Source organism: Phaseolus vulgaris, chromosome 2, assembly GCF_000499845.2.
Source record: "Phaseolus vulgaris cultivar G19833 chromosome 2, P. vulgaris v2.0, whole genome shotgun sequence".
NCBI lineage: Eukaryota > Viridiplantae > Streptophyta > Magnoliopsida > Fabales > Fabaceae > Phaseolus > Phaseolus vulgaris.
Genome location: NC_023758.2, coordinates 9,972,508 through 9,997,167, shown reverse-complemented (window position 1 = coordinate 9,997,167; position 24,660 = coordinate 9,972,508). Strand labels below are relative to the sequence as shown.

Below are 24,660 nucleotides of genomic sequence, written 5' to 3'. Positions count from 1 at the left end.
AATCCTCTCCTTTCACAAATTTAGTATTAACAACAATTTAGTAACATTATCTTGGTTTCAGTAAAACTGGTTTAGGTAAGACTGATCCAGAATTGCATAAAGAACATTGAAATGAAAAAAGGGTTTTGTAATTGAATTTGAATTATTGTTTGGGTAGGGTGCCATAAAGGGCAATTAAACACTGTAATGAAGATGGTTCAACCATAAAAGCAGCCACGTGTGGAACCATTTCTTTGTTTATGAAATTAATTATAATTAGAGATTTTTTACATTACCATTAATATTTTAAAAATTGATCTAAAAAATAAAAATAAAATCATATAGATTGAAGGGGTCCACTTAGTATATTTTATTTTATTTTATTTATGAAAAGAAGTCCTTGTTGTAATTTGATGGTGGCCACAGAGGCATTTCCATTAATAAAAAATGCTTCTAAAATAACCTCATTTTCCCACAGTTTCAAGGGCCCTATAGTACTTCTTGTCTCTGCTCTATTAGCTAATTAAAAGAGTAATGATACGTGAATATTACATTCCCTTAACACTTAAATAAATTATTATTTTATTATAATATAATATTTTATTTAAAAAATAATTATAAACTAGTCGTTTTTTATTATTTGGAGTGTGGAACAAACTTTATTCTAATTAAAAACTATGCTTATGAATCACAGTTTTTTCAACTTTGTATACCTTTAGGAATAAAATAATTTAATACTACTAATCACTTAATTAGTCCTGAACCTTAACAACCAGTTTAGAGAAAAAAAGATGGATTTGTCAAGTTTATTGCTATTTGAGTCGGATGCACATTTTTGCAAACTAAATCTTATTCTATCATAGTTATGTTGACTTCCTTAGATTTAGATTAAAAAGTAGAGAATAATGAAGTAAAAAATAAAGGGAAAGTAAGAAATAGAGTAAGAAAACAGAGATTGTTTTGAATTAAGAAGAAATTTGGGAGGGAGTGATTTAATTATTATGATAGAATAAAATAATATGTATTATTTTGATAAATTATAAAATGATTAGGTGTCTTTATATTAAAAAATAAATGTTCAAATACTTATGGTATGCTTATATTTAAATAATATGTTATTTTAAAGAGTGTCTTATGTTAACCGTTTAGTATCTACTAATAAAATAATTGTTATTATTTTATGTAAGTGAGACTTCTTAATTTTGTAGAATTATATATTTTTTCAAAAACTAATTTTAAAAATATAAATTAAAGTGTTTTTATTATAAACAAAAATTAGATAAATAAATTAAAAGAGTTACTCCATAAAATATCAAATTTATATTAATTAATTTAATGTTTGATAGATTAATATAATTGTATTAGTTAAAATAATAAACTTAAATTTAGTAATACTAATTTACAGCATAAAAGTAATTAAATGTTACACATTAAAAAAGAGTGATGCCTTTATAATCATAAATAAAAAGAGTGAGAATAGAAAAATTAAGAGTAGATTATTCAAATCCAAGGAAAAAATATAAATGAAAATAATGTAGAAACATAAGTTAAATTTACAATAATTTAAATTAAGAAAACATTAAAAAAGAATCATACTCGAGGATACGTTTGAACACAACACCATTATGATCATTTGTAGTTCAGTCAGTCCTAAGTATATGCAATTTCTGCTATTATGTATCTCTTTTTCTTCTATTTTCATACTTTTTTTTCATCTATCATTTTATAATATCAGTTTCTTTCTAAAAAGAAAAAAAGTAGTTTAAAATTTATACTTAAAAAATATTATTTAATTTGAATAATATAACACAAATATTAATCCATACTACAAGATACGAATCTTAAACCATATTATAAAATTACATAATGAAGTAATAAACACATACAACAATATTAAAATTTGTATACCCACTTTAAATTTAAATTGAACACAATATATTCATTGTTTTCAAATATTAAATCTTATTTTATTTTCTAATCCTTAATTTAAAATATTAAAATATAATTTAAAATTTTAATTCCTAGTTTAAAATATTAAAACATTGTTTAGAATTTTAATGTCAACTTTATAAAGTTGTAACAATTTTTTTTTTCAAATTTAAGTATGCTTGCAGTAAAACAAAAAAATATCTAATAATTATATTCTATTTTAATCATTTTAATACAAGATGAAGATAACACAGTTTAAACTTCAACATTTACATGTATAGTGTATTTAGTAGTAGATGAATATCTTAAGAGAATTAAGAATTAACGGTAAAGTGTTAATTTGTTACGCAATCCAAATTAAGTAAAATAGATGTTATATGAAAAGTGATTTATATAAATATCATAATATCTAATATCTTTGGTAAACTTAAAATAACTTTCTAGAAAGATGTGATACAAGTTTTAATTATGGTTAATATGTATTAATATTTTTTTAATATTCTCAGTAACATAAAGACATCACACGAATACAGAGTGTGATTTAATCATCTTATCATATCACAAGTTAGAGGATATCAACAGTTAATCATAAATATATGCAAAATGTTTGACTAAAAAATTATGTAAAACACATAACATTCAACATTCATTTTCAAACACTTATAAAGAGAGTACACATTAAGAAAGGGAGCACACATCAAGAAGAACTAAGGTTTTAGGAAATTACCAAGAATCTCATGTGCATGTGAAAATGTGATAACATACTTTGACTATTAGAATAACAACTTTTCTTCTTTATGAGATAGAAAAAGAGAGAGATTTTAATTGTAAACTCTTCACATTTAGTAGTGATCTCTAAAATAAGGAGCGTGTATTTCATATAAACTCATGTGAATATAAACATTGTTACCAAACAACATTCTATTGTTGTATAACTTGAAAATGTGTATGTTTACTTTCCTTGAAGAGACATTGTGTACTTGTGTTTAATCCTAGGAGTAGTATAAGTGTACATCTTAGAGAGATATTATGTACTTAGTCTAGAGAGATGTTGTCTACTTGTATAGCAAAAAATGACTTTATGTACTCGTTGTATGCTAGAAGTGGTAGTAATAATATTTATAATTTGATTTATATAGTAAAACCTATTACAATTTATATTAGTGGACTTCATGTAAGTCCATATTGAACTGGACCAATATAAATTTGTGTTATTGCTTATCCTTCCTTACATGTGCATTATCTATTATCTATTTTATTCGAAAATGGATTTTAAAAGTATTTATAAAATCATTAGATGATTGATTCTTATTTTTAGAAACAATGCTATTATGATGATTTTGACAATGCTCCTCCTCCTTTCTTGAAGAACAATAAACACCTATAAACAAACATAAAATTGGAGGGTTTTTTGACCATGATGATGTTATTTTTTTTGCTTTTTACCAAAACGAGGTCCGTTTAAAAAAAATTACAAATTTAGGTGTCAATTCGGCACGACTTCATATGCACAAATCATTCCAATTTGACACGACTCTGCCATGTCATACTAAAGTCGTGTCATGTAAACACACATTTCTAACATTTGGTTGCCAATGATGACATAAATTTATTTATAACATGAAAAAAACACACATCATCCTCGAAGAGAGGACTCTAACTACACTAAAAAATTTACCAATTTGCCTATGGATATTCATTACAATTATTTAAAACAACAAACGTATATTCCAAACAAGAATCATCAGAGATCTTCAATAATTCAACTACTTATGCCTTCGTATTCCAATAGGTTTTTTTACATATTTTACAACTTAGAGCTAAACAAGATATTAAAGATAGAAAACAAAAACCATTTTCCTTGATCCCTTCACTATGCATCAACAACAAGCATAGCTAGTAATGAGGCCAACCAACACTTTCTAGCCCTTCCATGCATTAGTTACAACTTACAAATTCTACAAATTTCACACCCTCTACTACCACTTTAGTCTATTCACTTTAAGCTAATATCATGACTTATATTTTTGTTAAGAGAATATAGGTTCTTACAATTTTTTCAAATTTCTTCTATACTCACTTTTTTTTTTAGAATAGTCTTCTTTATCAAGACATTAAATATAACGTTTTAAGAATTTAGAGGGAGAATATGTAATGTAAAAATAGAGACAAATTTATGTTTAAAAAAAACAAGATTTACATATAAATTAAAAAAAAATTGCATGTCTGTATAATTTGATAAAATCAATAGAAATAAAAACCAATTTTAGAAAAAAAAAATATTTTATATATTGACTAAATTAGAGAATATTTTAGAGACTAAACAAAATTTTGGTTTCTAAATTAGTTTCTATTATTGATAAATAGTTTATAAATCGGTATCTAATTAGCTACCAATGTTTTAACTACCAATTATTTAGACTCTAAATTTAGTAGCAAAAAACTTGGTAGCTAATTAGATACTAATTTAGAAACTATTTATCAATAATAGAAACTAATTTAGAAACCAATAATTTTTTTAGTTTCTAAAATGATATCTAATTTAGTCACTATGACATCTAATTATTTTTTGTCTCTAAATTTGATTTATATTTAATGATTTTTTTTATAGTATCGAATATGTTTTTTATATTTAAAGAAAAATAACATAAAAAAGTACCAATATAATTTTCAAAAATCAAAACAAGTTTTTATTCTCTAAAATTTGAGTATTTTTCGCCCTTAAATTTTTAAATTGATCTTTTTAGTTTTCACAATTTGAAAAAAAAAATCTTGACTAAATTAGATATTAATACATTGTTAAAATAATTTTTCAAAAAGGAAACTAAACATGTGGTTAAATATGATAAAGAGTATAAAATTAAAGTAAATGGTCATATAAATGAGTTGTAAGTATTAGTCATATAAACGAAATATTTAACTACGTTTAGATAGAGGACTTAAAAAAAAAGTCGATAAAAAAAATTAATAAAACTAAAAGAGTCTTATTAAAAAATATGAACTAAAACCATGAATACTAAATTTAGACAATGAAAAATAAAATTAAACAAAATTGAAAAGAATAAAAATATTTAAATTTTCTAAATGAAATTGATGCAAGTATTTATTTGATAATATTTATATTAATACATATTATTCGTGGTCCGTTATAATAACTGAACATAAACTTTACATTATTTAATTAGTATAATTAGTACAGTAAAGATAAATATAATTGCTCGAACCTTAATTACATCATTTAATTCAAAGAGAAATGCATTTATTTTCAAGGCGAAAAAAAATATATTTTATGTTAATTATAAAAGGACTTAGCATTTTTGAATAGTTATAAAAATAAAAAAATCAATACAAAATATCTTTATGATAAGTCAATGTAAAACTTTAATGCAAAATAATCTATTCTCCTTAATAAGTTACTCATGCAATCAAATTTAAAATATTAACTAATTTTCCTATTTAAAGGCTTTTCACTCGGAAATGTAATCACCACATATATGTATGCATGATAAATCTATTGTTATTTTTATACTAATATTATGTTTTATAATAATCGTCTTAAAACTATACTGAAAAACTAATTATTTAATAATGGGAAATTTTCTCACATTATAGGTTCATTACGACTAAATTTAAACTATTATATAATTTAATATATATATATATATATATATTACATAAATATTTTTTTCAAATGCTAGCTCGTCAATAATTTTATATAATTTTTTATCATTATGATTGTTTATATAAAATTTTGTTAAGATGAAATAATAAATAATTAAATTATTCATATTTTAGTGTACTTAGAAAAATATATTATGTTAATTTTGAGTAATAGTTATTTAGTCATTTTGGATCAATATAAAATTATTTGGTATATGTAGTCTATGTTAAAAAGCTTTAAATACAACTATCATTTTTGAAAAAGAAAAAAATTTAATGGAAAGATATTAAATTGTGTAAGTTTTTAATAAAAGTTGATATATATTTATGTATGTCCAAATGTTAAATCTGAAGTCTGATAGTATGGATAGTTATGCTGAAATCTTCTGTTATCTTTTAATGATAATAATAGACAGTAATTTGATTATTGATATGGTTTGGAAAAAACAAGGAAGATGGAGAGAATCTAGAAATGCCCATTTATTTCTGATAAATAAAAATATATTCTGAAAAAAAAAAAGCCAAAAAATAATTTTTATTTTTATATAATATAAATGGTAAAGGAAGGTTAAGAGAGAGAGAGAGAGGAGTGATGAAAAAGCAGAGAATAAAAAGAGACCGGATGTTGACAAATTTCATGTCACTGTTCTTAGAAGGTCGTTTGTTTGTGTGAAGATTTCTTATCTGGGATCTCTCTCTTTAAAAATGTTTCTCTCTCTAAAAAAAGGTCCATTCTTTCTTCTCCTAATTTTGTGAGTGTTCTTTGAGAGAGAAAGAGAGAGAAGGAAGAGTGGCTGGCCCAGCAGATCGAAATCTCTTCCTTTTCTTCAACCTGATGACGATCTAAGCTCCTTCAATGGTGTTACAACAAGACCCTCTGTGTTATTTTGTCTTATAATTGTTATTGGTTTCAGTTCTAGTTACCCTTTTGGGCTTCAAATAGTAGGAGACTAAAAAGGCTCTGAATTTTCTCTCTCTCTCTCTCTCTCTCTCTCTCCTCTCTTCTCCCTCTGATTGTGTTGGTGCCTTGAATGGTGGAATCTCTGTGGGATTCTTGAAAGGAGGTGTTTAGAGGATGTGGGTCTGAGGTAAATTTGCTTTTACTCTCACTGTTTTTTTTTTATTAATTTATGTAATTATGTGTGCCTATATATTTTTTTTTCAGTTGGTGAATTTTTGGTTTTGTTGTTTTATCTCCTGTCCTTTTTTTACTGTGTTGAAAGTTTTCCTTGGATTCTGTTGTTTGGGGATTGTTACTCCAATGAACTCCGACCCACAGCTGTTTTCGTTTTAAATTAGGCTTTGAATTTCGTTGATGGAATGTTCTGATACTTAATTTTAGGCTTTCAAATGCTTCTTCAGGTTGAAAGCATCTGCTGTTGTGTTGGTTTAGATAATTGCTAAAGTGGATCTGTTTAATTGAATTTTGTCATTCATTTGTCCTGTGTTTGGTCCTTCAATCTTTCTGCCTATGAAGTCTGAATTGAAGTGAGGGATCAGTGTTCCCTAAAATTGTGGGTGACTTTATGATGTGCCTTGTTTGTAATCGCTCTGGAAATTTTTCATCAACTATTTGCAAAGATTTTGTAAATTTCCCAGGCCTGAGATTAATTGGTAAGTTTGAATGTGTTTCATGCATCTGAAAGCATTGATAAAACTCGTGTTATAGAAGGTTGTTTACTTTGCCAAGGTTTAGGTTTATTGTAATCACTTGTGCTTGTGCTGCTTTTATGCATATATTTCAGCTTTTGTTTGCCTTGTTTTGATAGTCTATGAATTTGTAAACCTTTTCCACATTTCTACCAAATGTTGTTCTGCGGATTTGGTTATTACTTTCATAGAGTGATTATTACTGGCAGGGGTAATGGTTGTGTTCAACTGTACTAGTTGGCATTCTTGGACAAGTTCTCAACAACAAAATATTTGGACACACCAAGAGAATCTAGTGGGTATTCAATATAATGATGTATTTCCAGATTGGGGTAAATGGGCCAGTTTATATTGTTTGGATTGGTGCCTTAGATTGTCTTCAAGTTTATTATCGCAGCTTTAGCGAATTGTGGGAGGTTTTCTCTTCAACGGTTGTTGTCTGTTTGTTATTACCATAATAATGATCCCTATTATAAAACCTTTGGTGTGTCAAAGTAAGTAAGAAGTAGAGTAACGGTAATGCATTTACGCATTGACGGTTTAAAATCTTCTTTTTAAGGGTGTTGCATTCCTATCTGCATCCCTAACCTAAGTATTGGTAATTTGTGAATTGTCAACTGGTTATGGTAATGTGAACTAGTAATTGTTATATTCCTTCTATTAATTGACTTCAAATCTATTGTTGCATCTTTAACAAATGGTGGGTGGTTTGCTGGTCAACTGTTGTTTTCGGTTTGTTTTAACAATAATAATGATCCCTACTATAAATCCTTTTATGTGTCAAAGCAAGCACTAGTGTAATGTAACGACAATGCATTTACGCATTCAGTGGCGGAAAATCCTCGGTTCAAGGGTGTTTCATTTCCATCTGCAACCGGAAGAATTTGTAATTTTAAAAATTCTCAACTGGTTTTGGTAATGTGAACTGGTAATTGTTGTATCCTACAATAATTTTGAACATATAATATATTTTATGTAGCTAACATGGAAATTCTTGTTTGAAATTAAATCCTTTTCATAAATGCATGTCCTTCCTTTTCTATATTGGATGAAGTACATCTTTCTTGTATCATAAAAGTTGATGATAATGTTAAAAGTAGTAGGCTCTGATTCAGTGCATTCCACAAAATTAGCTCAAGTATCATCATGCATTTAGAGGCTTTTAGCTTCAGTATCTAAAAACTTTACATTGCTTGAAATAGAAAGAAATAAGTTATAATTGCAACTGGTTAAGATTTAAGATGCATGTCATAGGAACAAGTACAAAGGAGGGAGTGAAAGGGGTTTTATAGGCGGGGGTTTACTTTGAAGAATCCAATTCTTTGTTTTGACACCCTTATTCTTGGGGTAAAATGAACTGAAGTGCAGAAAATTCAATCAATCCAATTCTTACCATGTTGATTGTGTGTTGAGAGATTTACTAAGCCATTCAAATGATATTCAATTTTTTGTTAAAAACAGGAAGTTTCTGGATATTCAATTTTTTTTGTTAAAAATTGAGATTCTGTGCTATTATTCCATGTTATGCCAGTAAGTCTGGATTTGTGTTCAGTTGTTTGACTGCTTTTTGTTGATTGGGTTTGTAGTAGTTGATACATTGCAGCATCTTAAATGTGAATTTGTGCTCATTTGTATGTCACTGATCAATTTTCAGGAATGGGAACCAAAGTCCAGAATCTTCCAGGATATTACTCAATGAGAGATCTTAATGAGGAATCCAGCAGTTGTGGCTGGCCCCTATTCTATGGGGATAAATCGCTCTCAAATGGGCAGTACTATAATAGTTATTTGCCAAGTTCTGCAACAGATGCATGTTCTGGATATGATAAGGATGCTGTAAAGCGGATGATGCTTGAGCACGAGGCCATATTTAAAAATCAGGTAGGAAACTTCCAGTTTCGATCTTTGTCCTTTTCCCTGCAGCATGAATAGTTTGTATGGTGTGGTTTTGGTGTTTATGGATTGAGTCTTGTTAGTTCATTTTTTCTTGTATTTTTTTTTCTTTATGCATCTTAGAAATGTTTGTCAGCGTGTTATTTTTCAATAGTTGCAGCGGGAGCTGATAACTTAGTAACTTATCATTATTATTATGTTGCAAGATTAAGTTCACTCAGTTTTAGATTTCCTTTAACATGGTGATGGTTTTTTTAAGCTTAAGTTCTTGTTGTATGCCATGATTGTTGAACCTGTTGATGTATTTAAACTATGTATTTTCGAGCAGGTCTATGAACTTCACCGTCTGTACAGAATACAAAGGGATTTGATGAGTGAGGTTAAAAAGAAAGAATTAAACAGAAATCAGATACCAATTGAGGCATCATGTTCCACAGGTCAAATGGCATCTCAATTAACAAATGATGCCGGACAAAAATGGCATATTCCCTTGGGAAATTCTACTTGTGCTAAAACATCTGTGTCTGGAGTTGAGGGCATTTATTCTCCTTTGGATTCAATGAAAGGGATTGGCAAACAAACAAGTCCGTTTCCATCCCCAAATGGATGTAGTTCAAAAGATGTTGAGGTGCTTGAGTCCAGACCCTCGAAGGTGAGGAGAAAAATGTTTGACCTTCACCTTCCTGCTGATGAGTACATTGATACCGAGGAAAGTGAAAAGCTCAGTGATGAAAAGACAAGTGATCCATCATTCTTTCTTCCTGATCGAAACTGTAAAAATGGAAAGGAGGGTGATGTGGAACATTTTTTTGGCAATGGTGAGAAGACTGGCAATCAAGAAGACACTTCAAGATCTGAGCAATCTGTAAGGAGAAGAAATGGTTTGGCTGACTTAAATGAACCTCTTCAGGTGGAAGAAACGTACAATTCTCCACATGTTCACCTTCTGAACCGTAATCCTTGTCAAGTGGCAGCTGAATGTTCTGGTCTCTCTGCCGCTCCCAAACAAAAGTCAGAGTTTTTTGGTTTATCTAGGGAACAATTGCTCAACTCACATCATGGAACGGACAGTTGGGCCCAAAATAATGGTTATTTTGAGATCAATAGGGGTGGAAAAGGGTGGTATCAATCAGTGCCTGGGGCAGGTTAGAGAATGAACTACTGTACACTACACACTTTGTTGCCTTTCTTCTTGGTGCATGTTTATAAACTATTTTTTATTAGTAGTACAATTGAATCTTTTTGCTCCAAGTAAAATTTCCTTTGTGTTTCTATATTTTTGGAGTACATTTGTCTTTCTTATCTGGAAACAATCCCTATTGATATTTACTTCTGATCATAATTATTCGATGACAATCATGTTGCAAACATTGACAGGGAAAGGAACCATCAACACACAATCTGGTCCTCATGTCCTCAGACTGGAGAAATCACCCTTATCTTCCCAAACATTACAAGATGCACTTAGCAAATTTCATGAACCTGCATCTGATTATCTAAATGGTCGAAACAAGGCTGACATATGGAGGGAAAAGACAGTTAGTGATTTGCATATCAGTGAAAGAAATCATGAATACCCCATCAACAAGCAACCTGAGTCTGTGATACCATTACTTAGACCTGGTCTTTTTGCAGCTGCTCCTTCATCTGATTTATCTAAGTCTTGGTCTCATTCAGCTTCTTCTTGGGAAATGGCCAATAGCAGCCTAAGCCAGAGGTTGATGCCAATTCAGACACCTCCATGTCATGCATCTGGTGCTTTGACTAGGAGTTCCCAGTCACAAAGCAATGGGATATTGGAAGAATGCTGGCCTCTAAATATGAATTCCAAGCCTAACACAGGTTCTCGTTGTGATGCACCTCTACAGAATGGATTTTGCCCTGGGTCTTCATCTGGGTCCAAGGAACCATCATTGAACATCTCTTCTATTAGCTACGACTATCTCAATCATAAAAATGACTCTAAGATAATGCTTGATCACTTTATCAACAATGTTTCATCGAAATCCTGTAGGGGTTCAGATTCAAATTGTAATAACTTAAGGTCTGGAAAAGATATTGACTTGAATGTTCTGCTTCCAAATGGTTCATCCAACAACCTAGTTCCCCAGTCAGGCACTGGGATAATTGATGGAGAACAGAAGAATGAGGAGTGTCATGTTATGTTACCCTGGCTTAGAGGAAAAACAACTTGTAAGAATGGAGTACAAAACTCTGCAGGTGAGTCAGGCTTATTCCGTGCTGCCTCATTGTCCAACAACGATGAAACTGGAAAGGAACCTATGCACAATATAACTTCAGTTTTGTGTTCCAATGACATTGAGGTGAGGCGGACAGAGGTATATGAAAGACCCAGGGATAAGAAAATTCTTGGTGTTCCCATATTTGAGAAGCCTCATATTTCTGCCAAGGAGTTGTCTTCAATCACTTCTCCATCTGTATCAAACCCTAATCCATCTGATGTAAAGACAGTGGAAAATAAGAAAAAACAGATATTTGATATTAACTTGCCTTGTGATGCTGCTGCAGTTGAGTTGGACAATGAAGCATTCACTGAAACTGCTGCTAGCAAGACAAGGTCTCCTGCAAAAGCAGACTCTAGAAATCAAATTGATCTGAACTTGAGTATGAGTGAGGATGAAGGATCTTTCACAACTATACCAAGTGACAATGTAAAAATGAAGACAGATATAGATTTAGAAGCCCCTGTTGTTGTTGAGACAGAGGAGAATGTTCTTTCAGAAGAAAAGCCTCTTGAAAATTCTCTACCATCATCGCAAGTCCTACAGAATACAGTTGAACAGCCAAAGGATAATGAACTTATGACAAAGGCAGCAGAGGCAATTGTTGTCCTGTCATCTCTTTCCTGTGAAGTGGACGTTGTGACCAGTGAGAGTCCATCAGAATGTCCAAAGGTGGACCTGCTAAATTGGTTTGCAGATATAGCTTCCTCATGCAAAGATAATCAAGAGGGAAAGTGTGATGTTTCAAGGGAAAAAGATGCTGAGGACAACGATGAGCGTTCCTATGGAGGATTGGATTACTTCGAGGCAATGACATTGAACTTGCCGCACACCAAGGAAGAAGACTACATGCCCAAGCCTCTTGTTCCTGAAAACTTCAAAGTGGAAGAAACAATTACTTTGTTGCCAACTCGGACACGAAAGGGGCCAGCAAGGAGAGGGCGGCAGCGAAGGGACTTCCAAAGGGACATTCTTCCAGGCCTTGCATCTTTATCAAGGCATGAAGTAACAGAAGATCTTCAGACATTTGGTGGGATCATGAGGGGAACAGGTTATTCATGGAATTCAGGATTAACTAGGAGAAGCTCATCTAGGAATGGTGGTGGCCGGGGGAGGCGACGGACACAGGTTGCCCCCTCTCCCCCTACACCAATGGCAACGAATGAAACTAGCACCCCACTTATGCAGCAGCTTAATAACATTGAAATTGGATTGGAGGATAGAAGCCTAACAGGTTGGGGCAAGACAACCAGAAGGCCCCGCCGACAGAGGTGCCCGGCTGGTAACCCTCCATTGATCCAGTTAACCTAATCACTATAAGAGGCTTAAAACTTTTAGATGACAATTTATAGAGGTAAGCAGTGCCGGTTTTCATATTAATGGAACACATGATGTTCTCAGGCATGGAGATTTCTCTTGTAAATTTTTCAACCCGTATTTGGGTTTATGCTTGATTCTCAGTCTTTGGGGTGGTAACAACTTGTATTATTCTTAAATAATGTTGCATGATTTCTTCTCATTTTTTCTATAGAACTGTTGAGATATATACAGTGTTCCTTCCATTCACTGCTCTCACATTCTAGGATTTTTATCAATGATTTTATGATTACAGTCTCACTCTGCATGAGTTGATTCTCCATCTTAATCTAATAGGATTTATATTAGCTTACATTTTTTTGACATTATAGTGTCAATTTATTATATTTATTCCTTTGTTATGGATATGTATGGTCATATTGTGGTCCCAAAGCACAGCTCATTTTGTTGTGTAATCATAGACTTAATAAAATGTTTGTAATTGTCAAGGAACCATAGGTATAAATTTTTCCCATTATATTTTATTCTTTTTTTATTTTTTATTTTCAAAGCATGTGCAAAGTTTTCTCTTTTCATTCTATGGTCCGTTTGAAGCTGGTCAATGGTAGGTGGAGGAAAAAATTGATCAAACTTGTCTCATAAATGTTGGAATCTCAGGCTTATTAGATAGTTTGAGGAACACACCAATAAATTATTGGAATATGTTGCAGTGCAGTGTACCTTTCCCTCTGCATTAGTCTGAGAAGAATGCTCCCATAGGGTGATACATGAATTGTTTGTTAATTTTGTTGCACGTTGGTTGGTTGAAGAAGTACTAAAATACTAAAATTTAACGCAAAGAGTGCTGTCTGTGTGGGAGAAAAGATATTATTTTACTATAAAATCCATGTTTGAGCTTAAGATGACCATCACTAAGTCATAAGTGGGACTTGCATTTGTTCTCTAACTTGGTTTATGTTTTAAGGATCTTTTGTTGCTTTGACATAGGTTTTAAAGTGTTTCAAAACATGTTATAAGAAAACAAAAAAATAAGTTAAAGTAAGCATTAAACACTTTACTAAGATTGTCAGTTACACTTTACAACTGTTGAGAGACAAAAATAATCTCTAGACTCGGGGAGAAGAAAATAAAAATATTTTTAGGTAAAATTATTTTTATGTGAAAGTTGAATTGAAAATATTTCTCATTAATTTCTATACAAGAATTAGTTTACTTGAACTGAAACAATTTTAATTTTTGACAAAAATATTATTTTAAGAATGTTTGAAAAATGAGTGTGTTCAATACAATTAAAATAGAAAGTTAAGAGCTTAAAAGATAATTGATTCTATAATTTTTTTGTTCTCTACCCACATGAGAGAGGAGTTTTTTTTAAAACATTCAACATAACAATAATCTTAAGATAGATAAATAACTTATATTTTATATTTTTAAATATTTTGAAACACATACTTATCAATATTAATATTATATTACAAAATTAGTAAATATCACTTCTAGTTATCATTTGACATTCTTTCCATGCAATACATAAGTGCTGAACCATTGTCACAGTAAAAAACAATCATTTCCAAATTTTAATAGATCAAACTACAAACTCAAACCCTAATTGAAATTATATTTAAATCTAGTTTTACTTGTGTTCTAAATTTATATAAACTATTAAACTAGACAACTCAATGTTCACTCTTATTTTCTATTTCATTTGTTTGTGTTCACTCAATTTCTCTATGAAGAAGTCTCAGTAATTTCTATGTCCAAACTATTGTTATTTCTGTCTAACTATTAGTGAGAGTGTGCAACTAATGTCATCTCTGTTGAATAGGTGCAGGAACAATAAAAGAAGATAATTTAAGTGAAGCTTTTGAATGATTGACTCAGAAAACCAAAACAAAGGATGCTAACATGTTTGTCCACCCCTGACCATATTAGAAAAAGTCATTTAGATGACTGAAAATGCTCATCTTTTGTTCTTTTACTTTTCTCTCTTTTAACTCAAACAATAGAAGGAAAAAAAAAGGCAAAGGTTGTGTGGTCTTTTTTGATTCTTTTTCTGACCTGCTACATACAAGATTGGTTCACATGGTAAAGACAAGAAAAAAAAGAAGAGTAAACAAGACAAGATGCCAAACAGAATTGTTCACAAGTGCATATTGTTATTCTAATACATTGGTCTATTATCATATTTATTTATTTATTTTTATACTTTTTAACCTTTTTGTTTCATTGGTAAAGGAGCAAAAGAATATCTTAAATTAAAATAAGTTAGACAAGAATAGTCCTACACACATGAAAGTGACAAGAGACAAAAATATATGTGCAAAAAATAAATGAATTGTAATTTTTTAAGCAATTATTGATTTAAGTTGTATCTTGACCACATATTAATTATGTTTTGTTGGACTAGTGTTGATTATTACAAATGGCACAATTATTGTAAAATAAGAATGAAAAATAAAGTTGATATTTTCTATTTATAAATTCTAGAGAAGAGACACCTTCCATAGATGACAATGACTTCTTAGATTTCTGAGGGCATCTTAAATTGTCTATGATTCAAATTTCTACCATTTTTTCCCCTTGTGCTTTCATCTTTTGAGATAAAAGGATTTATTTTTCTAAAGATCAATAAAGAGAAAGATACACATTTCTTAGCATTTCAATATCAATTGATTTTTGTGTGTTTGAGTTTTCATTAAATAATTTTTTTTAATAGGCTATAAGAAATAATTAATTCTAAACAATTTTTTCAAAGCCGTATTTAGTATAAATAAAATAGGCACTTATTTATGTGTTTTCAATAAAATGATATTCATATTTTTATAATTTATATTATTTTTGTGTTTTTAATAAATGAAACCCATTTCTATTGTGTTTTACTTTTTTATATTTTTTTATAAAATGATACCCATTTTCTTTATATTTTAATAAAGTAATATCCATCTTCAATATTTTATTTATAAAATACTTTTTAATTTATTATTTGCAATAAGATATTTTTTAATTTATTATTTGTAATAAAATATTTAATTTTATATTTTAAAATTTAATTAATAATTTTCATAATTTTTATTTAAATTTTAGTCAATATATTATTTTTAAATGAAATAAGGAAATTGAGTGTCATTTTTATTAAAAGTATAAATAATATGAATATTATTTATTAAAAATGATAAAAAATATATATTTATTTAAAGTTAAAAATATGAATGTTGTTTTATTACTAAAATAAGTGAATGTATATTTTAAAATTAGAGGCGAAAAAGTAAACATTAGCATGTAAACTGGTTTGTCAAACTGTCAATTCCTAAATCCGTTTTCACTGTCTCACCTACCTTACCAAATTGAAGAATTAGAATTTGATTTCTTAAAATTAAAAATTAAAATAAAAAATAGTTAAAAATCTTAAATTTTTATATTATTTAAAAAATTGCCAACTTGTACTAGTATCATAACTTAAATTATTGACACTTATCAATCAATTCTAATTTAATATATAAATATTTTAATTATTTTAATTTATCCAATTACAGATATAATTAATTAGTTAAAAATTTAGAAAATATTTATATAATTAATTATGTTTTTAATATATATGTATATAACTCATATTTTAAAAAGACAAAAATAAAAAGAGAATTGACAGGACCCACAAAAATTGTAAACCCAATTTATTATGGTGGATCATTCTATTCTGTCTTATTTTTTACCAGGACAAAACATATCAAATTGATCAAACTTTTTTGTCACTCCTGCTCCAAACTAGAAAAAAATGTTAAAGATTACTTATAATTTGAGGAAGATAAATATAATTTTTTAAAAATAAAATATTTCTTGAAAGATACATGTTTAATTTGTTTTAGCAGTAATATAATATGTTTATGTTTAATTTATTTATACCATTCTGTTGATGAGTTTTGTAAATTCATTGGTTTAGGATAAGAGACATAAGTTTCTTCTTTCTATCATTTATAAACTAATTATTCTCTTTTAAGGAAAAAAGATAAAAGAATAAAAATCCGAATTTTAGTTGACCAAGATTTACATCCTTTTTCACATTTTTTTTTATCAACAAACTACATAATTAAAAAAGAAGAAGATAACCGGTGACCTAGAAAAAAATCTGGTGAAAAATAGGTTAACTTTTTTATTTCAGTATATTATTATAAAAATAGGTTAAATAGTGTAATAATTAAATTAAACCATGCACAATTTTAAGGTTTACATTTAATAATATTTTTAAAATGAGGGAAACAGTACATAGAAAAGAATGAAATAACATAATAGAATAATATTATTAAGTGTTGTGTGGGACATACATAGATGGTACCACATAGAAAGAGAGAGAGAGTGTGAAATAAATACTTAATTTTGATTGGCTATGTCTCTGTTTAGTTGTTGTTGGTACTTACTTTTTTACCATAAAATAACACATAATTTGGTTCTGTTCTTGAAGATCTTTCTCTCTCTCTCTCTCTATCACTGTTTTTCTAACACAACATAGCCAAAGTACCTTTCTTGTCATTCATTCATTCCCCAACTTATCATAATTCATATCCCATTTCAGTGCTCTGCTCTTACTTTCTTTGTCCTTTTCCCCTACCCACTTTTTTTCCTTCTTTCTCATCTTCAATCTTCCTTCTTCACCAAATCATTCGCTAATTACCATCACCCATCTTTTAATATCATTCTATATATTTGCTGTAATCCTAACTTAAATGGTTTTCTATATGTAGTCATATTTTTTTAGTTCCTACAATTTTATAATTTTTATATATTTTTTGGTTTAAATCCTTGCTTTTCATATTAGAACTTATAATTTATTTATTTATTAGTTCTTGTTTCCATCTCTAGCTTTTATTTTTCATTTAAACTTATTCTTTTAAAAATAGAAAATAAATGTAAAAAATCTACATATTCTAGGGACTAAAAAAATATAATAAAAGGACTCAAATTAAATAACTAAGGATAAAAATCATTTTATAGAAATCATAAGTGGAATATTTTCTTAAAAGAGAATGAATAAAATATGATTTTACTACCATGGATAGAAGGACATAAAAAATAATTTTATCTTTAGAGAAGAAAAAGAAAGGAGAGAGAGAGAGACAAATTATTTTTATCTCAGCCATCACTTTACAATTAGTTTTTGAAAATTTCAAGTTTCACTAAATTCAAACCTTAAAATAAATATTATTCATCATATGTTAACCACAACTATTACCACTCAAATTCACTGGTTCAACTAAATAACAAATTGAAAACCAATAAAAACATGGTAGTAGTAATTTTAAATCAAACATTCCAATGCACTAATTGACAATTCCAATACCAACAAAACCAAATTAAAACTAAACATTCACCAATTCATTATTTCTTTTCTACACTAAAGTGTGATTTGATTGTGTAAGTTAAGAGACATCTTTCCAAAAAATTAGAATGAAGATAAAGAAAGAAAGAAATTAGAGAGAGAGAAAAAAAATAATAAGTGAAGAAAGAAAGTAAAAAGAAGAATAGAAAAAAAAAGAAGATAACAACCTACATGTATTACTTCTATCATCAAATTAAGTCATATGTCTATGAACTCTTAATTCTTTTGTAGTCATAAAGCCATTTGGAACCTTCCATAAAAAATGTGATCTATCAACTCTCAAAGAATTTCAACCGAATAACTCAAGCAAATATCTAGAAAGACTATATGTTTGAACAAAAAAAAAGGAGTAAAAATGAAAATATTAAAAGGCATAGGAAGAAAAGAAAACACCACATTGCTTTGGAAAAAGAACAATAAGTGTTTCATAAACAAAACTTATTATCAAATCCTCAAAACACTTAAATCTTACATTAATTTTCAAGTATACTTTGCATAAGGAGAGCCACAAATCGCGTCATAACATTCACCTTCCTAGCCTAATTATGGCGAGGGAGTAATAATTAGGTGTATTAATTAACTCTAGTTCTTAAGTTAGTTAGATTTAGTTAAAAACACTTAACTATTTTGATTTAGAAAATACTAGAATCTTCTAGAAGAAATATTATTCTAATTCTAGCATATTCAAAACAAGAAAGAGTTATGTTTTAAAAAATGAAGTTTTTTTTTTTGATATATTTTATGCTATTTTCTTCTATCTTCTTCTCTAATTCTTTCATCTTTGTCCATATGTTCCTTCCTTAATACGTTCTTGATGTTTTGTTTTCCCTTTTCAATAAATTTTGCTATACGTTTCATGTCCATTGGAGTTTCACATCAAGATGCCCATTTAATTAGAAATTTTATACCTTGGCCATGTTAAGGTAGCAGTCATATATGTTTACATTACAAATATTATCCCCAATTTTTTAAGAATTTTTACACACATTACAAACAACAGTGAATATGTCATTTTTTACAACTTCACTAAAATAATCTTACTCAATAAACAGATTGCTTTTATTGAGATAGAGAGAGTAATTAACTTCAGTGCAAATTAAGAAGAAGAAAAAATTTAATCTCCACAAATATTCTCTATAGGTTGTTGGCCAGTATGACACAACAGAATAATTTCTACAAACATTTACCTGAAAAGATGGTATCATTCTAAGATGGAATTGATTTGTTCAAAATGCAACTTCTGGTTTCTCTCTGCAAGTTATACGCTCTATGGTCCTCAAAAAACATACTAGGTCCAAACATTGTGCCATGACATTCTACATCACATCCTTGTTCCTGTGCCAAACTTTGAAAATTTTGTAAAAACATATAAATTTCTTTCATTTGCCATTCAGAAGAAGTATCTCCAGCTCCGAATCTGTAAATTTTCTTATCTATCTCAATTGAACTGAACCCAGGGACCTTCTTTAGGCCCAGTCCTTCCATCCTTGATCTCACCTTTCTGGATTCATACCAGTTTCCTCCCTCAGCATATATGTTAGATAACAAAGTGTAGTGTCCCGTATCATCTGTTCTTATTTCTCTAAGTTCTTTATGAATGTTTTTAATCAAATCCATCCTGCCATGTATTCTACAACCATTAAGCAAAGCACTCCATGTGCTAGCATCTATAGGTAGACATGTTGACTTAATTATTTCATATGCTCCATCGATATCACCGGCACGGCTTAGAAGGTCAACTATAGAGGCAAAATGTTCTGCATTAGGCACTATGCCATAATCCCTCATTAAGTCAAAATAGAACTTTCCTTCTTCCACTGATCCAGCATGTCTGCAGGCAGATAAGATATTCAAGAAAGTTACTCCATTTGGTTTAATATGTGACTCTACCATTTTGGTGAAGAGGGTGGTGGCAGAAGTTATATGACCATGTATGCCATAAGCAGCAATCATGACACTCCATGACACCACACTTTTTTCCGCCATGCTATCAAAAACTCCTTTGGCTGTTAGAAGGTCCCCACTCTTGGCATACATGTCAACCAGAGCTGAATCAATGTATAAATCTCTCTGCACACCAGATACAATGAGCTTATGGTGAATCCATTTTCCCTTCTCCAGATAACCCGAATTGGAGCATGCTTGAATTGCACTTAAGAAGGTTACTTCATTAATGTCAATACAATTGAAGTACATCTCATCAAATAGCTTGAGTGCTTCTACTGAAATGCCATTTTGAGAAAACCCAGAAATCATACAGTTCCATGTCACAATGCTTTTCTCCCTAATCTTGTCAAAAATTGTGTATGCTAAATCCACAAAGCCACATTTTGAATACATATCCATCAATGAGTTCTGAACAAATTCATCCCGGAAGCCTCTTTTCATCACATGGCCGTGTATCTGCTGTCCAAATAGTATTGAACCAGCATCTGCACTGGCTGAAGTAGAACTTGCTAAGCTAAATGTGTCCGGCATTAGCCCCTTTTCTAACATACGTGCAAAGAGCACCATGGCTTCCTTGTTTAAACCCTCCTGCGCATAAATTGATATTAGAGTGTTCCATGAGACAACACTGCTATTTCCAATTAAATGGAGAAGCTTTTCACAACTGCTTATTTTCCAAAACGCAGCATAGAAATCCATCAGTGCAGGCCCTATATCAAGATCAGCACCGTTCATTTCTCTCCTCAATATGAAGCTATGAACTGACATTCCCTCTTTCAACCAGCCTAACCTAGCACAACAAGACAGAACACTGATCATTGTCACCGCATTGACTTCAACCTCCGATTCCTGCATTTTCCTAAAAGCATCCATGGCCTCCTCAAAGCATCCATTCTGATAACACGAAGAGATCATAGAAGTCCAACAAGAAATACTTCGGTCACCAACACTTTCAAACACCCCTTTTGCTCCAGACAAGTAACTGCACTGACTGTACATAACAATAAGAGCATTCCTCAAACTCGCATCACCAACCATCTCTTTCCTGATTCCATACCCATGGACCGATTTTGCCAGCTTAAGGCAACCAACCTTGCCACAAGCCTCAGCCACGCTGAGCATTGTAACAGAATCCAGTTCAATTCGCTCGGAAACCATCCAATGCAACATCTCCAACCCTTGTTGCGGTCGCCCATTCTCCACATAACACGCAATAACCGAACTCCACGAAACTAAATCTCTGACATGCATTTCATCAAACACATTCCGGGCATCATTCAAACAACCCAATTCCCCATACATGCTCAACAACGAAGTGCCAATGACATGATCATTGCCAAAACCAGACCTTACTATCCTTCCATGCACTTTCCTGCCCATAACCAAGTCCCCAACGCCAGAAACAGCTTTGAGAACAGAAGGGTAAAGGAAAGTACAGTTCTGGATGAGGTGGGAACCCTTTTGAATGTGATGGTTGTAAAGGCTAACCACTTGGTGAAACAATTGGTGCCATAAGTAACACTTGATGAGGACACCGAACATAAAGGAATCGGGAGATGGGTGGGTTTCAAAAACGAGTCTTGATGAAGGGAGAGAACCCATTTGGGCGTAGGACTCGAGGAGCTTGGTAGAGGCAAGTGGGTCGGTGTGGAGACCAGTGACGACGAGGTGGGAATGGAGTTGGGTGAGTGATCTTAAGGTAAAACATGACCTGAACAATGGCATGTACAATGTCATCTTTTTCTTCTGCTATATTTAGTTTTGTGTTTGTGTTTTGGTTGACAATGAAGAAGGCAATGGAGTGAGGAGAAAGATGGGGAAGGATGAAGGAAAGGAAATAAGGGGAGAAGAGACGACAAGAGAAGACTCAGAAGAGGCATCAAGCTCGCGGGAAAACAAATTTTTTGGATTCTTCTAAATTGCAGCCATGAAATGTTATCTTCAGTTTGGTTCCTTAACTTTTAAACAACTCAATTTAATCTACTTTTTATGTTCATAAAGTGGTTCATGATAACCATTCTGTGACAACTTAAAAGCAAAATTTCAATGTGAGAGAGATTAAGTTAGGATAAACAGTGAATAGGGAAGAGGAAGTGTAGGTGTGGGTTGGCTGCACCTGGGTGCGGAAGTGAAGGGGTGGAAGGGAAGAACAAGATGGAGGAGAGAAGAGAAGATGGAAACTAAGATGAATGATTAACTTTTTAAATATTAATGGAGTTAAGTTCAAGATAATGAATAATTTATATAATTTAACCCATATAATAATATTATACATATTACATAGAAATTAAATTTGTTTTAAGAATTTAATTGGTAGATATAGATTAAAATTCCAAATTTGTTTATTATAACTATTTGATATTTTATTTTAAGTTACTTTATTTTAAGATTTATATAATTATAATTTTTTCGTTTTGATTTTTATTTTTTATAAAATTTTATTTTGTTAATATTTAAGATAGTCTCATACCTATTATATTTACTAGCGGGACAAACACTCTACTCTCGTGCCCACTCTCGTACCTCTATCCACATTCTTTTATTTTTATCATTATAACACATCTAACACCATTAAGTAATGAATCAAAAGTTTATCCTCAATTGTTGAATCAACATTAATCATGAAAAATATTATATACAAAAGAAGAAAATATAACGAAATATGCTTCTCTTTTCTTTGTCTTGGATTCGCAAAGAGACTTAGTCAAATCGTTCTTATCCTTTACCACCATCGTTCACCACTTCCCCTTCGTATCCTCCATCACCACCACCCCCTTATTCTTAACCATCTCAATCAAATCCCAAAATGTAAGCGTTTCGTTTGTTTATTCTTCCCTTTCTCGATCCATTTTCTCACTCCTTTCGCTACTAACGTGCCTCCTTTTACTCCCTAAGCCCTATTTTTCTCCCTAAGCCCTCTTTTTCTCATAGACTAACCCTTTTCATTCCCACCGACACACTTTTTTTTTTGATCAGCAACGAATTAATAAAATTAAAAGGGACACTTTAGGGGTGTCCCACCGACACACTTTTATTTGGTAGGTTTTTTTCCCTTTCAATTTTTTATTCAATGAATAAATTCTTACTATTCATTTTTTGTTGTTTTCTTTAATAGTGTTACTTAGTCTCTGTAACAGCTTCTGTTACTCTATTATACCAGCCACTAGCCACTGTACTCACACCCATATATAAATATAACTATGCATGGCACTGTTGGTGTAACTGGTTTTACATAGAAAAATAATACAAAGCCTCTCTCTTCCCACTTATTCTCTCACTATATTCTTTTTCTCTCTTTCCCTTTTTACTCACATGGTATCCAGAGTCAATATGGCAGATGAAACACCCACCCCTGCCGCTGCCGCTGCCGCTGCATCTTCAAGCAACACCACAACCCAAATTTTTTCTGCTCCTATTCACTTCAAATTGGAATAAGGTAACTATCTCATCTGGCAAAACCAAGTCATGGCCACTCTTCGGAGCCTCAATCTCACCAAATTCTTGGATGCTGCATCTACTCCTCCCCGATTTTCCTTCGCTACAGATGAATCTACCTCCACCTTCTCTCCTTCTTTTCTTTCTTTTGAACGCCAAGATCAGGCCATTGTAGCCTGACTCCTTTCTTCCATTTCTCCCCCTCTTCTTACCAACATGGTGGGACTCTCTTCCTCTCATCAAATCTGGTCCAATCTTCAGATTCACTATGCATCAAAGACCCGAGCCTGTATCAAGAAATTACGCATGCTTTTATGCACTCCCAAAAGAGAGCGTTCCATCTCTGTTTATCTTCAAGACATCAAGAAATCTGTTGATTCCCTGGCTGCCGTTGGATCGCCCATCTCCATAGAAGAACACATTGAAATAATTCTTGATGGCTTGCCCGAAGAGTACAATGCCTTCATTACCTCTGTCACATCTCGCACAGACTCTTACACGGTAGAAGAAGTTGAGGCTCTCCTTTTGGCCCAAGAAGAACGCTTAGAAAGATATCGTAACAACAACGATCTTCTTTATTAGGTTAATGCCACTTCTTTTAATCATGTTAAACCTTCTCCAAATGCGCACAAAAATACTCGTGGCTTCTCAAGATCCAAGTTCAGTTCAAAGTCTTCTCAGTTTGTCGGTGACAGATCAACACCAAAACCATCATGGCTCTCTTCTTTATCTTCTTCCAACTTCACTTCTTCCACCAAGATTCAATGTCAAATTTGCTAGAAAACTGACCATTATGTGTCTGATTGTTGGCATAGGTATGACAGAAAACCTTCATCTTCTTTTTCTGCTAACCATTCACAGTTTGCTCCTCCATTACGTGACAATGATGAACCATCCATTCTCGGTTCTCCTCCCTCTACCCTTGAATCTCTTTGGTACCCTGACAGTGGTGCATCTCATCACTTTACGCATGATGCTTCCACTCTCCATGACAAAATCCCTTATACTGGATCCGAAACTGTCAAAATAGGTTATGGTTCTGGCTTATATATCAAACATACTGGTTCTGCAGATTTCATTAATCCAACAAATCATCATATATTCTCTCTGAATAAACCATTACATGTTCCTCATATCTATAAAAACCTTCTTAACATCTCTCAATTTGCTCATGATAATGTTGTTTTCTTTGAATTTCATCCTCACCATTGTCTTGTCAAAAAGCAGGACACCAAG

At 31.1% G+C, this 24,660-nt stretch overlaps 2 protein-coding genes across 3 annotated transcripts; one reads left to right on the top strand and one right to left on the bottom strand.

The window, feature by feature from the left end:
• Positions 1 to 6,146: 6,146 nt before the first annotated feature.
• On the top strand, positions 6,147 to 12,898 carry LOC137810626 (uncharacterized). Of its 2 annotated transcripts, none has more exons than XM_068612006.1 (4): positions 6,147 to 6,656; positions 8,873 to 9,099; positions 9,440 to 10,256; positions 10,489 to 12,898. In XM_068612006.1, the coding sequence occupies exons 2-4, from the start codon at positions 8,875 to 8,877 to the stop codon at positions 12,663 to 12,665; spliced, it is 3,219 nt and encodes a 1,072-aa protein (XP_068468107.1). In that variant the 5' UTR covers positions 6,147 to 6,656; positions 8,873 to 8,874; the 3' UTR covers positions 12,666 to 12,898. The 2 variants fall into 2 exon arrangements, with proteins under 2 accessions (XP_068468107.1, XP_068468108.1); XM_068612007.1 differs by lacking the exon at positions 6,147 to 6,656 and adding an exon at positions 7,433 to 7,513.
• A 6,181-nt stretch (positions 12,899 to 19,079) lies between these two features.
• Positions 19,080 to 22,164, bottom strand: LOC137810625 (putative pentatricopeptide repeat-containing protein At1g69350, mitochondrial). Its single transcript, XM_068612005.1, has one exon. It carries the CDS (start codon positions 21,724 to 21,726, stop codon positions 19,249 to 19,251), a length of 2,478 nt encoding a protein of 825 aa, XP_068468106.1. The 5' UTR covers positions 21,727 to 22,164; the 3' UTR covers positions 19,080 to 19,248.
• Between the last annotated feature and the right edge of the window lie 2,496 nt (positions 22,165 to 24,660).

What these genes read in the sequence shown, in the direction of transcription:
- LOC137810626 (XM_068612006.1), top strand. Translation starts at nt 8,875, where the DNA reads ATGGGAACCAAAGTCCAGAATCTTCCAGGATATTACTCAATGAGAGAT. An exon ending in AGGCCATATTTAAAAATCAG is followed by an intron (nt 9,100 to 9,439) that starts GTAGGAAACTTC and finishes ATTTTCGAGCAG; the next exon opens with GTCTATGAACTTCACCGTCT. An exon ending in TCAATCAGTGCCTGGGGCAG is followed by an intron (nt 10,257 to 10,488) that starts GTTAGAGAATGA and finishes AAACATTGACAG; the next exon opens with GGAAAGGAACCATCAACACA.
- LOC137810625 (XM_068612005.1), bottom strand. Translation starts at nt 21,726, where the DNA reads ATGACATTGTACATGCCATTGTTCAGGTCATGTTTTACCTTAAGATCA.